General features: G+C 30.9%; 1 protein-coding gene across 1 annotated transcript in view; it reads right to left on the bottom strand.

Annotated features, from left to right (window-relative positions):
• The window catches only part of LOC130452676 (ATP-binding cassette sub-family C member 10), a 176,970-nt gene that overhangs the window by 27,230 nt on the left and 135,520 nt on the right, over window positions 1–14,220 (bottom strand). Inside the window, exons 12-13 of the mRNA XM_056792064.1 lie at window positions 4,588–4,851; window positions 74–371 (exon numbers count right to left, since the gene is read on the bottom strand). Of these exons, the coding sequence (XP_056648042.1) occupies window positions 74–371; window positions 4,588–4,851 (562 nt within the window). The remainder of the gene's footprint in view (window positions 1–73; window positions 372–4,587; window positions 4,852–14,220) is intronic.

A 14,220-nucleotide genomic window follows, 5' to 3' on the forward strand; every position in this document is an offset into this window, starting at 1 on the left:
AAAAATAATAGTAGGATCCATCTGTTCAAATGAAGGATACAACGACTTCTCTTCTTTCCCTATTTATACTTACCAGTCAGTCAAATTTCTTGAGAACTGCATCGCAACTAAAGCAATCAAAATAGAACAACTGATCAAATGTCCAATACCTTTCCAATAAGAAACTATGACACTAAAATTCAAACTGCCTCTTTCGCTAATTTCTTCAAATAATCCAGTATCTTGATCATCCCGGGAATCATCCTCGCAAAAAATATTTTCGATGTTAACGAAGTTAGTCAACTCTCCAAAACCAGTGGAAACTGAATCTTCCAATTCCAAATCAACGGAAAGGGTGTCGTTGATATTTCGAAGAACTTCAGTGGGTTTTCCTACATTTGAAATAGTATATTATTTACAAGTGTATAGTGAATGTTATTATTAACGAGGTGAGGTTTACTGTCGCGAGTGACAAACGACCGAGTGATTAATAACTCATTATATACGCGAGTAGAATACTATGCTTATTCCATGACTACTGAATATTTTTGTTGTAGTTTTTTTGTTTGCAATTTTGTTACATTATTAGAAGCACTATTCGAACATTTATTTTTCATCCCCCCAAATGTTAAGGGTAGTCCACCCCTAATTTTTCAGTTCAAATTTCCAACCCTAAATTTTCATCCCTATACGATCAACCCTACCTTTCCATCGCTTTTTTTCCTTTTATTATGATTTTTTTTTCAATTATCAATCGATCAGTTATCCCCGCCATTGTCACTTCTCATCCAGAAAACATCATGGAATTTACCACTATACAGTTTTTGGCAGGGCCTGTGCACTGGAATAGGTGAAGTTCAAGCGATTACCAATGCCATCTCTGTGACTGGCTCACATCTAAATGCTTACTTTTTGGTCTTTTATTTTTGAATGTTTGTCAATTTGGATTCTGAAACTAAGTTGCAATCTTGTATCGAGAAACAACCAAGATTATTAAATGAACAACCTCCATCTTGCAAAGGTGTATAAAATCTTTGCAAATGTGTTTGATATAGTTTGTTTATTAGCTATTTGCATTTTTGTGCATTTACAAGTCATTATTTGTTGCGAATTGTGCTGTCGTTTTTACTTACTCAATATGAGTAAATGAGTAAAGGCCTGCTGTGCACCAGGATATGGACGAATAAGCAAGCGATAAGCTGAGAGTATATAATCTTTGGTTTTTGGCCATCTTTTTTTGGTTTTATTTGTGAATCGATCGAATTATTTTGATTTTTCTGTGCAGCTCTCATATTAATTTCACTCTCATCGTAAATTTCTCTGAATATTTATTGGTTCGAATATAATCACAATAAATTTTATAGGTTATAAGTGAGGTTGAAATTTATAGGTTAGATTGGGTTAGTTGGTTGTTAATATCGTTGATTTTTTATGGAATTTGTTTTTTAAAATTGAAAAGATATGCACTAAGGTTATTTAAATCAGTTTTCTTATAAATGCATTGAACATTTTGGGCAATATATCACTGTCAAGGGTGCTTAAAATTTAGTTCATTCTTTATATATAAAGTGGTTCCTCCTCTATCTACAGTTATGGATTGCTGTATATGAGTCAATATTGAATAGGTGTACCTCATTTTGATATAACCAGGTTTTAGAAGAATGTTGAATATGAATTCCTAAGCTTCTTATGTTTATCTATATTCTTTTTGTTTTTGCTCCAATTTTTTACATTTTTTTAAAACTTTAAAATTTCTTATTTACGTTTTCAATTCATCTTCTATCCACACTCTCATAACTGGATCCCCTTCATTTTTCCTGAGAATCTTGCCATTTTTGTAGTAGCTTATTACTCTTCTTAAAATCTATGCTTGTTTGAATAGCCTTTGATTTGCCTGTGTTTGTTAAAGTAGATATTTCTGTTTTCTTTCTGTTTCCTTAACTTTCCCGGTAATACATTTGATTTGTCAACTTTAGTAGCTTCTCTAATTTCTAGTGATGTTAAAGAAAAGTGTCATTTTCTTTATCAATTTTTAGTTGGTTTTTATGTCTAAATGATTTTGCATAAAATATTGAAACACTGAGAAATCTGAACACACGATAATCTCGAGAGTTTTGAGTCAAATTTATTTTGTTTCAAAAGCTATTTCAATTTATAAATTATTTCACAAAGCCATAGTACGCTAAGAAACAGAAATACGTCAAACACATTCATGATAGCTCAGTGTTAATGTTCCTTGCCTCCAAACTACAGGTGCTGTGTTCGACTGAGGTTTAGGAAAATTCACTTTTTCAATTTTTTTACCGATTTCTAAATTGGCAGTTCTGTAGATTCCTGATTAGTCAAAACACAACCGATTTTAGACTGGAGTTGTTTAAGTATTAACTACCGAAGCGTTTTTAGCTACATTTAAAAGATTTGTCGGAAAACCTTTTTTCCGATAACGATACAAACTACTTAGGAGAAAAAAGAAAAATTTTGAAATCTACGAATTCCTTAAATATAACTCAGATAAAATAGCACATGCATTAGTGTCTGAATGTGTCAAATGGCATTTCATTCCTATTTTTGTAGGAATTTGGGAATAAAAAGCACAAAATACCTTCTCAAGCGGATTTTAAAGAATAGTTCGTTTACACATTTGAGGATTTTTCTAATATATTGATTCAAGTGGCAGAAATTACAAACCTTTGGTCGAGATGGCAGGAGTTTCTTAATGAGCTACACACACGTACAAAATGGAAGAAACATTCAGATGAATTGATCAAGATTGGCAGTTTAGTGCTGATCAAAAGTGATAATATTCCAACATGCGAGTGGCAGTTGGGAAGAATCATGAAAATGTATCGGGGTGACGATGGTTTGAGTAGAGTTGTGGCCATTAAAAAATTCGTGGAGCTGTTAGATATATTTGCGTCTTACCAATTGACTAAATATTCTATAAACAAGACATTTTGTAGTGAAGTGAACTTTAGCTCTAAGATTTTACGAAAAATTTAGCTTTATAATGTATTAATCGCTGAAATTTGTATTTATCTTCAAGGGAAGCCACATTTTGTAGTTTAACAATTTATTTGCTTGTGTTAAAAATCAAGAGTTTTCAAGGTAGGTGTATGTTTAAAGCATTTAGTTTCCCCTTCTGAGATAGTTGTGTCACAACGGCAACGGTGTTTTGTATGAGACTAGTAACAAAAGAGGCCAGACGAAGTAAAATAAAAACAAAGGGACAGGGTAAACACTGCTAACACAAATAATGAAGTTTTAGAGTTGAATGGCTAGTAAGAATTCTCGTGATTAACTTACATCTGTCTGTTAGTAGTATTTTTATTAAATAAAACGAAATTATAAATATTCGATTGTAGTTATTGCATAGTAGTTGGTGATTAATCAAAACAGATCTATCAAAAGAACAGAATTTTTGACGTATATTATGACTAGCTGACCCGGTAAATTCAGTTTTTTCAAGTTTCTACAAAAGCAGTTAATTTGAGATATATAAATTTACTAACGAAGTCCCATTAATTTAAAGCATAGAAATCTAATAGTAAAGAGAAAAATGGGGCTTGCTATTTGACAAAATTTTCGAAGTTTATAGATAGCGAAATTCGGCACCATTTTCTGAACACCCTATATACATTTTGTCAAGGTTTTCACAGATTTTGAAAGCTGTAAGTGTTATTTGTCAAAATCCCAAAAATATTAGACCTGACTCACTTAAACTTAGAAATATAATTTTTTTAGTGCATGTGTCCAAAAATTTCGAAAATTTGAAATAATAAAAGAAAATTTAATTTTCCAGATATTTGAAAAAAAATAGAAAGAGTATTTTGTTAAAATGTAAGGTGTTGAAGATCCATCAAACAGTATAGTTGGGAACAGAAACCCATTTATCATCTTGATGAAACCTGGCTAAATGAAGGTCATACAAATTAATTCCAAAATATGTATAGATCCAGCTATTTGAGATAAAAGAGATGCTTGCCTATAGGTTTGAAAAATCCATCTGGAAAAGGCAAACATTTAATAATCCTCCATGCGAAAGCAGACAATGGATTTGTTGAAGATGTATGGCTAATATTTGGAAGTGAAAAAACTGGAAATTATCATGAGGATATGAGTGGATTGGTATTTGAAAGCTGGTATTGTGAATTTCTAAAAAATTGCCAGCCGTAGGCCAGAAAAGGTTTCAACAACATCTATATTAAAAAAGATATGCAAAAATGGTTACAATCTAAGAATATACAGTTTGATATGAATATAGTTCTATCTAAACTGTTACGAATATATAATTCATATGTTACCGATATAATGACACAACAAAAAAATAAAACTGTAATTAGGCTGTCACCATATCATTATGAAAAGAATCCTAGAATTGATTTGGACTCAAGTTAAAAATGTAAAGGATGCAACCTTGGAAAATGTGACATTAACTGGCAAAATTGTGTTACACATATCATAAAAGAAGAAGTTGAAATTGTTCAAGTTAGATATGATTGTGGACGATCTTATATACGAAACGATCTATGACATCAATATACACTTGTTTCATTTGCCCCCAATTGTATATACCAATCAATTGGGTGGTTCGAAACAATTTTTACTTACCCACAGTTGTGATTCTCCCGTTTTCTAATACAACTATTTGGTCAGCTTGCAACAAATATTTCACATTATGCGTACATAGTATTCTGGTTTTATGTTGTAACATATCCATTATACAATGCTGAAAAATATGTTTGCCAACTTTAACGTCAACTGCCGAAAGAATATCATCCAAAAGATATATGGGTTTTTCTTGATAAAGTGCTCTGGCCAGAGCTATTCTAGCTTTTTGTCCACCCGATAAAGTTCCGCCACTATCTCCTACTTCTGTAAGAAAATTGTTCAATTAATATTCACCATTTTAACCATAATTAGAGGTCATGAAAGAACAAACTACTACAGTTTGATTAAGGGCACGATAGACACTGTCATAACTATGAGCAGTATACTCAATGTCAATATAACAAAACTACTTTGGTTAGGTTAATAGTTAGTTAATAGTTAATAGTTAATACTGGAGTGAGATAGTCGAGTGAAACAATACAGTACAAGTTTTATTGAATATTAATTACAAATGGATTTTCGGAAAAACTCTAGTCAAATTGATAGCTGTGTTTCAGGAGTATCTGCACTGGCTCCTAAGGTGTCAAACTTTCAGGTTCAAAATTGAGATCATGGAATCTTGGATTGAAATAAATAAATAAAATTCAATTTTATATAAGACTATGTGACTTGTCCCTTATGGAAATGTACAATACTTATAGAGGTACTGAGAAATCGCTTTGGTAAATCATTTGATAACAGCCGGGTATTCCAGCGGTCAGGTCAGATTAAGAATATTTTTCTTGGAAGTTTCAGTGAGGGATATTCCATCAACTATATAAAAATCACTGATACACAAGATTTGAGATTCTCTCTGTTATACAAATTTCAAAATTTTTCGTTTAATTACTTAAGTCTGTTCCGTTGAATCAGCCATAGACATCTGATGAACGGAAACGACACCCAGCGTATTCTAGGTTCGATTAAACATTTCCTGGCCCTTGGATTGGACTTTTAAAATCATCGAAATGAAAGCTAGAGGCCTCTACCAAAAACCGAATAAACATGCTAGAATTGCAACAAAATATTGCAATTCGGCAAAAAAATGTTTAAGAGGTTCCATTCAAGAAACTACTCCAAATTACTTTTGCTTTGTTGCAATTCTAGTATTCCTTGCAGTATTTTGTAGACTTTCCATAATTCAATACGGTAATCAACAATTCGGCAGAAAAATGTTTAGAGGCTGCTAGAGTCCATTTCGAGTTCTAGTATTTTTTTGCGGTTTTTTCAGTTATTCAATACGACAATCAATAATTCGATAACAAAATGTGTAGAGGTTGCTAGGTTCCATTTAGAAAAACTACTTTAAATTATTTCTATTTTTTGCGATTCTAGTATTTTAAGACAATTTTTTGTAGACTTTCAGTAATTCAATACGGTACACAACAATTCGGCAAAAAAATATGTAGAGGCTACTGGGGTCCATTTCAAGAATCTAATTCAAATTATTTTTATTTTGTTGCAATTCCAGTATTTCTTGCAGTTTTTCGTAGACTCTCCGTAATTGAATGCAACAATCAACAATTCGATAAAAAAATGTGTAGAGGTTGCCAGATTCCATTTAGAAAAACTACTTTAAATTATTTCTATTTTTTGCAATGCTAGTATTTTTAGACAGTTTTTTGTAAACTTTCCGTTATTCAATACGGTAATCAACGATTCGGCAAGTAAATGTATAGAGTCTGCTAGATTCCATTTCAAGAATCTACTCCAAATTATTTTTGCTTTGTTGCAATTATAGTATTTCCTGCAGTTTTTCGTAGAATTTCCGTAATTCGATACAATAATCAACAATTCGATTATAAAATGTGTAGAGTAGTCTGTTAGGATTCCATTTCAAGAATCTACTTCAAATTATTTTGCTTTGTTGCAATTCTAGTATTCCTTGCAGTTTTTCGTAGACTTTTCGTAATTCGATACCACAATCAACAATTCGATAATAAAATGTGTAGAGTTTGCTAGATACCATTTCAAGAATCTACCTTAAATTAATTTCTTTTTGTTGCAGTTCTAGTATTTTTAGACAGTTTTTTGTAGACTTTCCGTAATTCAATACGGTAATCAACGATTCGGCAAGTAAATGTATAGAGTCTACTAGATTCCATTTCAAAAATCTACTCCAAATTATTTTTGCTTTGTTTTAATTCTAGTATTTCTTGCAGTTTTTCGTAGACTCTCCGTAATTCGATACAACAATCAACAATTCTATAATAAAAGAGGTTGTAAGGTTCCATTTCAAAAATCTACTCCAAATTATTTTTGCTTTGTTGCAATTCTAGTATTTCTTGCAGTTATTCGTAGACTTTCCGTAATTTGATACAACAATCAACAATTCGATAATAAAATGTGTAGGGTAGTTAGATTCCATTTCAAGAATCTACTTCAAATTATTTTGCTTTGTTGCAATTCTAGTATTTCTTGCAGTTTTTCGTAGACTTTCCGTAATTCGATACAACAATCAACGATTCGGCAAAAAAATGAGTAGAGTCTGCTAGATTCCATTTCAAGAATCTACATCAAATTATTTTGTTTTGTTGCAATTCTAGTATTTCTTGCAGTTTTTCGTAGACTTTCCGTAATTCGATACAACAATCAACAATTCTATAATAAAAAAGGTTGTAAGGTTCCATTTCAAAAATCTACTCCAAATTATTTTTGCTTTGTTGCAATTATAGTATTTCCTGCAGTTTTTCGTAGACTTTCCGTAATTCGATACAATAATCAACAATTCGATTATAAAATGTGTAGAGTAGTCTGTTAGGATTCCATTTCAAGAATCTACTTCAAATTATTTTGCTTTGTTGCAATTCTAGTATTCCTTGCAGTTTTTCGTGGACTTTTCGTAATTCGATACCACAATCAACAATTCGATAATAAAATGTGTAGAGCTACTGGGTTCCATTTCGAGAATCTACCTTAAAATCATATTTTTTTGTTGTAGTTCTAGTGAGTTTTCTGTAAACTTTCCGAAATTCAATACGGTAATCAAAAATTCGGCAAAAAAATTTGTAAGTCTGCTGGGTTTCATTTCCAGAATCTACATAAAATTATTTTCATTTTGTTGCATTTCTAGTAGTTTTTTCAGTTTTTTGTAGACTTTCCGTAATTCAATACGGTAATCAACGATTCGGCAAAAAAATGAGTAGAGTCTGCTAGATTCCATTTCAAGAATCTACCTAAAATTCATTTCTTCTTGTTGCAGTTCTAGTATTTTTAGACAGTTTTTTGTAGACTTTCCGTAATTCAATGCGGTAATCAACAATTCGGCAGAAAAATGAGTAGAGTCTGCTAGATTCCATTTCAAGAATCTACTCCAAATTATTTTTGCTTTGTTTCAATTCTAGTATTTCTTGCAGTTTTTCGTAGACTTTCCGTAATTCGATACAACAATCAACAATTCTATAATAAAAAAGGTTGTAAGGTTCCATTTCAAAAATCTACTCCAAATTATTTTTGCTTTGTTGCAATTCTAGTATTTCTTGCAGTTATTCGTAGAATTTCCGTATTTCAGTACAACAATCAACAATTCGATAATAAAAGAGGCTGCTAAGTTCCATTACAAGAATCTACTCCAAATTATTTTTCCTTTGTTGCAATTCTAGTATTCCTTGCAGTTTTTCATAGACTTTCCGTAATTCGATACAACAATCAACAATTCTATAATAGAAGAGGTTGCTAAGTTCCATTTCGAGAATCTACCTTAAAATCATATTTTTTTGTTGTAGTTCTAGTGAGTTTTCTGTAAACTTTCCGAAATTCAATACGGTAATCAAAAATTCGGCAAAAAAATTTGTAAGTCTGCTGGGTTTCATTTCCAGAATCTACATAAAATTATTTTCATTTTGTTGCATTTCTAGTAGTTTTTTCAGTTTTTTGTAGACTTTCCGTAATTCAATACGGTAATCAACGATTCGGCAAAAAAATGAGTAGAGTCTGCTAGATTCCATTTCAAGAATCTACCTAAAATTCATTTCTTCTTGTTGCAGTTCTAGTATTTTTAGACAGTTTTTTGTAGACTTTCCGTAATTCAATGCGGTAATCAACAATTCGGCAGAAAAATGAGTAGAGTCTGCTAGATTCCATTTCAAAAATCTACTCTAAATTATTTTTGCTTTGTTCCAATTCTAGTATTTCTTGCAGTTATTCGTAGACTTTCCGTAATTCGATACAACAATCAACAATTCGATAATAAAATGTGTAGAGTCTGTTAGATTCCATTTCAAGAATCTACTCCAAATTATTTTGCTTTGTTGCAATTCTAGTATTCCTTGCAGTTATTCGTAGACTTTCCGTAATTTAATACAACAATCAACAATTCGATAATAAAATGTGTAGAGTCTGCTAGATGCCATTTCAAGAATCTACCTTAAATTCATTTCTTTTTGTTGCAGTTCTAGTATTTTTAGACAGTTTTTTGTACTTTCCGTAATTCGATACGGTAATCAAGGATTCGGCAAAAAAATGAGTAAAGTCTGTTAGATTCTATTCCAAGAATCTACTTCAAATTATTTTGCTTTGTTGCAATTCTAGTATTCCTTGCAGTTTTTCGTAGACTTTCCGTAATTCGATACAACAATCAACAATTCTATAATAAAAGAGGTTGCTAAGTTTCATTTCAAGAATCTACTCCAAATTATTTTTGCTTTGTTGCAATTCTAGTATTTCTTGCAGTTATTTGTAGACTTTTCGTAATTCAATACGGTAATCAACGATTCGGCAAAAAAATGTGTAGTCTGCTAGATTCCATTTCAAGAATCTACTTCAAATTATTTTGCTTTGTTGCAATTCTAGTATTCCTTGCAGTTATTCGTAGACTTTCCGTAATTCAATACGGTAATCAACAATTCGGCAAAAAAATGAGTAGAGTCTGTTAGATTCTATTTCAAGAATCTACTTCAAATTATTTTGCTTTGTTGCAATTCTAGTATTCCTTGCAGTTTTTCGTAGACTTCCCGTAATTCGATACAACAATCAACAATTCTATAATAAAAGAGATTGCTAAGTTCCATTTCAAGAATCTACTCCAAATTATTTTGCTTTGTTGCAATTCTAGTATTTCTTGCAGTTATTCGTAGACTTTCCGTAATTCGATACAACAATCAACAATTCGATAATAAAATGTGTAGAGTCTGTTAGATTCCATTTCAAGAATCTACTTCAAATTATTTTGCTTTGTTGCAATTCTAGTATTCCTTGCAGTTTTTCGTAGACTTTCCGTAATTTAATACAACAATCAACAATTCGATAATAAAATGTGTAAAGTCTGTTAGATTCTATTTCAAGAATCTATTTCAAATTATTTTGCTTTGTTGCAATTCTAATATTTCTTGCAGTTATTTGTAGACTTTTCGTAATTCAATACGGTAATCAACGATTCGGCAAAAAAATGTGTAGAGTCTGCTAGATTCCATTTCAAGAATCTACTTCAAATTATTTTGCATTGTTGCAATTCTAGTATTCCTTGCAGTTTTTCGTAGACTTTCCGTAATTCGATACAACAATTAACAATTCTATAATAAAAGAAGTTGCTAAGTTCCATTTCAAGAATCTACTCCAAATTATTTTCCCTTTGTTGCAATTCTAGTATTTCTTGCAGTTAATCGTAGACTTTCCGTAATTTAATACAATCAACAATTCGATAATGAAATGTGTAGATTCTGTTAGATTCCATTTCAAGAATCTACCTTAAATTCATTTCTTTTTGTTGCAGTTCTAGTATTCTTAGACAGTTTTTTGTAGACTTTCCGTAATTCCATACGGTAATCAACGATTCGGCAAAAAAATGAGTAGAGTCTGCTAGATTCCATTTCAAAAATCTACTCTAAATTATTTTTGCTTTGTTGCAATTCTAGTATTTCTTGCAGTTATTCGTAGACTTTCCGTAATTCGATACAACAATCAACAATTCGATAATAAAATGTGTAGAGTCTGTTGGATTCCATTTCAAGAATCTACTTCAAATTATTTTGCTTGTTGCAATTCTAGTATTCCTTGCAGTTTTTCGTAGACTTTCCGTAATTTAATACAACAATCAACAATTCGATAATAAAATGTGTAGAGTCTGTTAGATTCTATTTCAAATTATTTTGCTTTGTTGCAATTCTAGTATTTCTTGCAGTTATTTGTAGACTTTTCGTAATTCAATACGGTAATCAACGATTCGGCAAAAAAATGTGTAGAGTCTGCTAGATTCCAATTCAAGAATCTACCTTAAATTCATTTCTTTTTGTTGCAGTTCTAGTATTTTTAGACAGTTTTTTGTACTTTCCGTAATTCGATACAACAATCAACAATTCTATAATAAAAGAGGATGCTAAGTTCCATTTCAAGAATCTACTCCAAATTATTTTGCTTTGTTGCAATTCTAGTATTCCTTGCAGTTTTTCGTAGAGTTTCCGTAATTTAATACAATCAACAATTCGATAATAAAATGTGTAGAGTCTGCTAGATACCATTTCAAGAATCTACCTTAAATTCATTTATTTTTGATGCAGTTCTAATATTTTTAGATAGTTTTCTGTAGACTTTCCGTAATTCAATACGGTAATCAACAATTCGGCAAAAAAATGAGTAGAGTCTGTTAGATTCTATTTCAAGAATCTACTTCAAATTATTTTGCTTTGTTGCAATTCTAGTATTCCTTGCAGTTTTTCGTAGACTTCCCGTAATTTAATACAACAATCAACAATTCTATAATAAAAGAGATTGCTAAGTTCCATTTCAAGAATCTACTCCAAATTATTTTGCTTTGTTGCAATTCTAGTATTTCTTGCAGTTATTCGTAGACTTTCCGTAATTCGATACAACAATCAACAATTCGATAATAAAATGTGTAGAGTCTGTTAGATTCCATTTCAAGAATCTACTTCAAATTATTTTGCTTTGTTGCAATTCTAGTATTCCTTGCAGTTTTTCGTAGACTTTCCGTAATTTAATACAACAATCAACAATTCGATAATAAAATGTGTAAAGTCTGTTAGATTCTATTTCAAGAATCTATTTCAAATTATTTTGCTTTGTTGCAATTCTAATATTTCTTGCAGTTATTTGTAGACTTTTCGTAATTCAATACGGTAATCAACGATTCGGCAAAAAAATGTGTAGAGTCTGCTAGATTCCATTTCAAGAATCTACTTCAAATTATTTTGCATTGTTGCAATTCTAGTATTCCTTGCAGTTTTTCGTAGACTTTCCGTAATTCGATACAACAATTAACAATTCTATAATAAAAGAAGTTGCTAAGTTCCATTTCAAGAATCTACTCCAAATTATTTTCCCTTTGTTGCAATTCTAGTATTTCTTGCAGTTAATCGTAGACTTTCCGTAATTTAATACAATCAACAATTCGATAATGAAATGTGTAGAGTCTGTTAGATTCCATTTCAAGAATCTACTCCAAATTATTTTTCCTTTGTTGCAATTCTAGTATTCCTTGCAGTTATTCGTAGACTTTCCGTAATTTAATACAATCAACAATTCGATAATGAAATGTGTAGAGTCTGCTAGATACCATTTCAAGAATCTACCTTAAATTCATTTCTTTTTGTTGCAGTTCTAGTATTCTTAGACAGTTTTTTGTAGACTTTCCGTAATTCCATACGGTAATCAACGATTCGGCAAAAAAATGAGTAGAGTCTGCTAGATTCCATTTCAAAAATCTACTCTAAATTATTTTTGCTTTGTTGCAATTCTAGTATTTCTTGCAGTTATTCGTAGACTTTCCGTAATTCGATACAACAATCAACAATTCGATAATAAAATGTGTAGATTCTGTTGGATTCCATTTCAAGAATCTACTTCAAATTATTTTGCTTGTTGCAATTCTAGTATTCCTTGCAGTTTTTCGTAGACTTTCCGTAATTTAATACAACAATCAACAATTCGATAATAAAATGTGTAGAGTCTGTTAGATTCTATTTCAAATTATTTTGCTTTGTTGCAATTCTAGTATTTCTTGCAGTTATTTGTAGACTTTTCGTAATTCAATACGGTAATCAACGATTCGGCAAAAAAATGTGTAGAGTCTGCTAGATTCCAATTCAAGAATCTACCTTAAATTCATTTCTTTTTGTTGCAGTTCTAGTATTTTTAGACAGTTTTTTGTACTTTCCGTAATTCGATACAACAATCAACAATTCTATAATAAAAGAGGATGCTAAGTTCCATTTCAAGAATCTACTCCAAATTATTTTGCTTTGTTGCAATTCTAGTATTCCTTGCAGTTTTTCGTAGAGTTTCCGTAATTTAATACAACAATCAACAATTCTATAATAAAAGAGATTGCTAAGTTCCATTTCAAGAATCTACTCCAAATTATTTTCCCTTTGTTGCAATTCTAGTATTTCTTGCAGTTATTCGTAGACTTTCCGTAATTTAATACAATCAACAATTCGATAATGAAATGTGTAGAGTCTGCTAGATGCCATTTCAAGAATCTACCTTAAATTCATTTCTTTTTGTTGCAGTTCTAGTATTTTTAGACAGTTTTTTGTACTTTCCGTAATTCGATACAACAATCAACAATTCTATAATAAAAGAGGATGCTAAGTTCCATTTCAAAAATTTACTCCAAATTATTTTTCCTTTGTTGCAATTCTAGTATTCCTTGCAGTTTTTCGTAGTCTTTCCGTAATTTAATACAACAATCAACAATTCGATTATAAAATGTGTAGAGTCTGCTAGATACCATTTCAAGAATCTACCTTAAATTCATTCCTTTTTGTTGCAGTTCTAGTATTCTTAGACAGTTTTTTGTAGACTTTCCGTAATTCCATACGGTAATCAACGATTCGGCAAAAAAATGAGTAGAGTCTGCTAGATTCCATTTCAAAAATCTACTCTAAATTATTTTTGCTTTGTTCCAATTCTAGTATTTCTTGCAGTTATTCGTAGACTTTCCGTAATTCGATACAACAATCAACAATTCGATAATAAAATGTGTAGAGTCTGTTAGATTCCATTTCAAGAATCTACCTTAAATTCATTTCTTTTTGTTGCAGTTCTAGTATTTTTAGACAGTTTTTTGTAGACTTTCCGTAATTCAATACGGTAATCAACAATTCGGCAAAAAAATGAGTAGAGTCTGTTAGATTCTATTCCAAGAATCTACTTCAAATTATTTTGCTTTGTTGCAATTCTAGTATTCCTTGCAGTTTTTCGTAGACTTTCCGTAATTCGATACAACAATCAACAATTCGATAATAAAATGTGTAGAGTCTGCTAGATACCATTTCAAGAATCTACCTTAAATTCATTTCTTTTTGTTGCAGTTCTAGTATTATTAGATAGTTTTCTGTAGACTTTTCGTAATTCAATACGGTAATCAACGATTCGGCAAAAAAATGTGTAGAGTCAGCTAGATTCCATTTCAAGAATCTACTTCAAATTATTTTGCTTTGTTGCAATTCTAGTATTCCTTGCAGTTATTCGTAGGCTTTCCGTAATTTAATACAACAATCATCAATTCGATAATAAAATGTGTAGAGTCTGTTAGATACCATTTCCAGAATCTACCTTAAATTCATTTCTTTTTGTTGCAGTTCTAGTATTTTTAGATAGTTTTCTGTAGACTTTTCGTAATTCAATACGGTAATC

This window comes from Diorhabda sublineata, chromosome 2 (assembly GCF_026230105.1).
Source record: "Diorhabda sublineata isolate icDioSubl1.1 chromosome 2, icDioSubl1.1, whole genome shotgun sequence".
In the NCBI taxonomy this organism is placed as follows: domain Eukaryota; kingdom Metazoa; phylum Arthropoda; class Insecta; order Coleoptera; family Chrysomelidae; genus Diorhabda; species Diorhabda sublineata.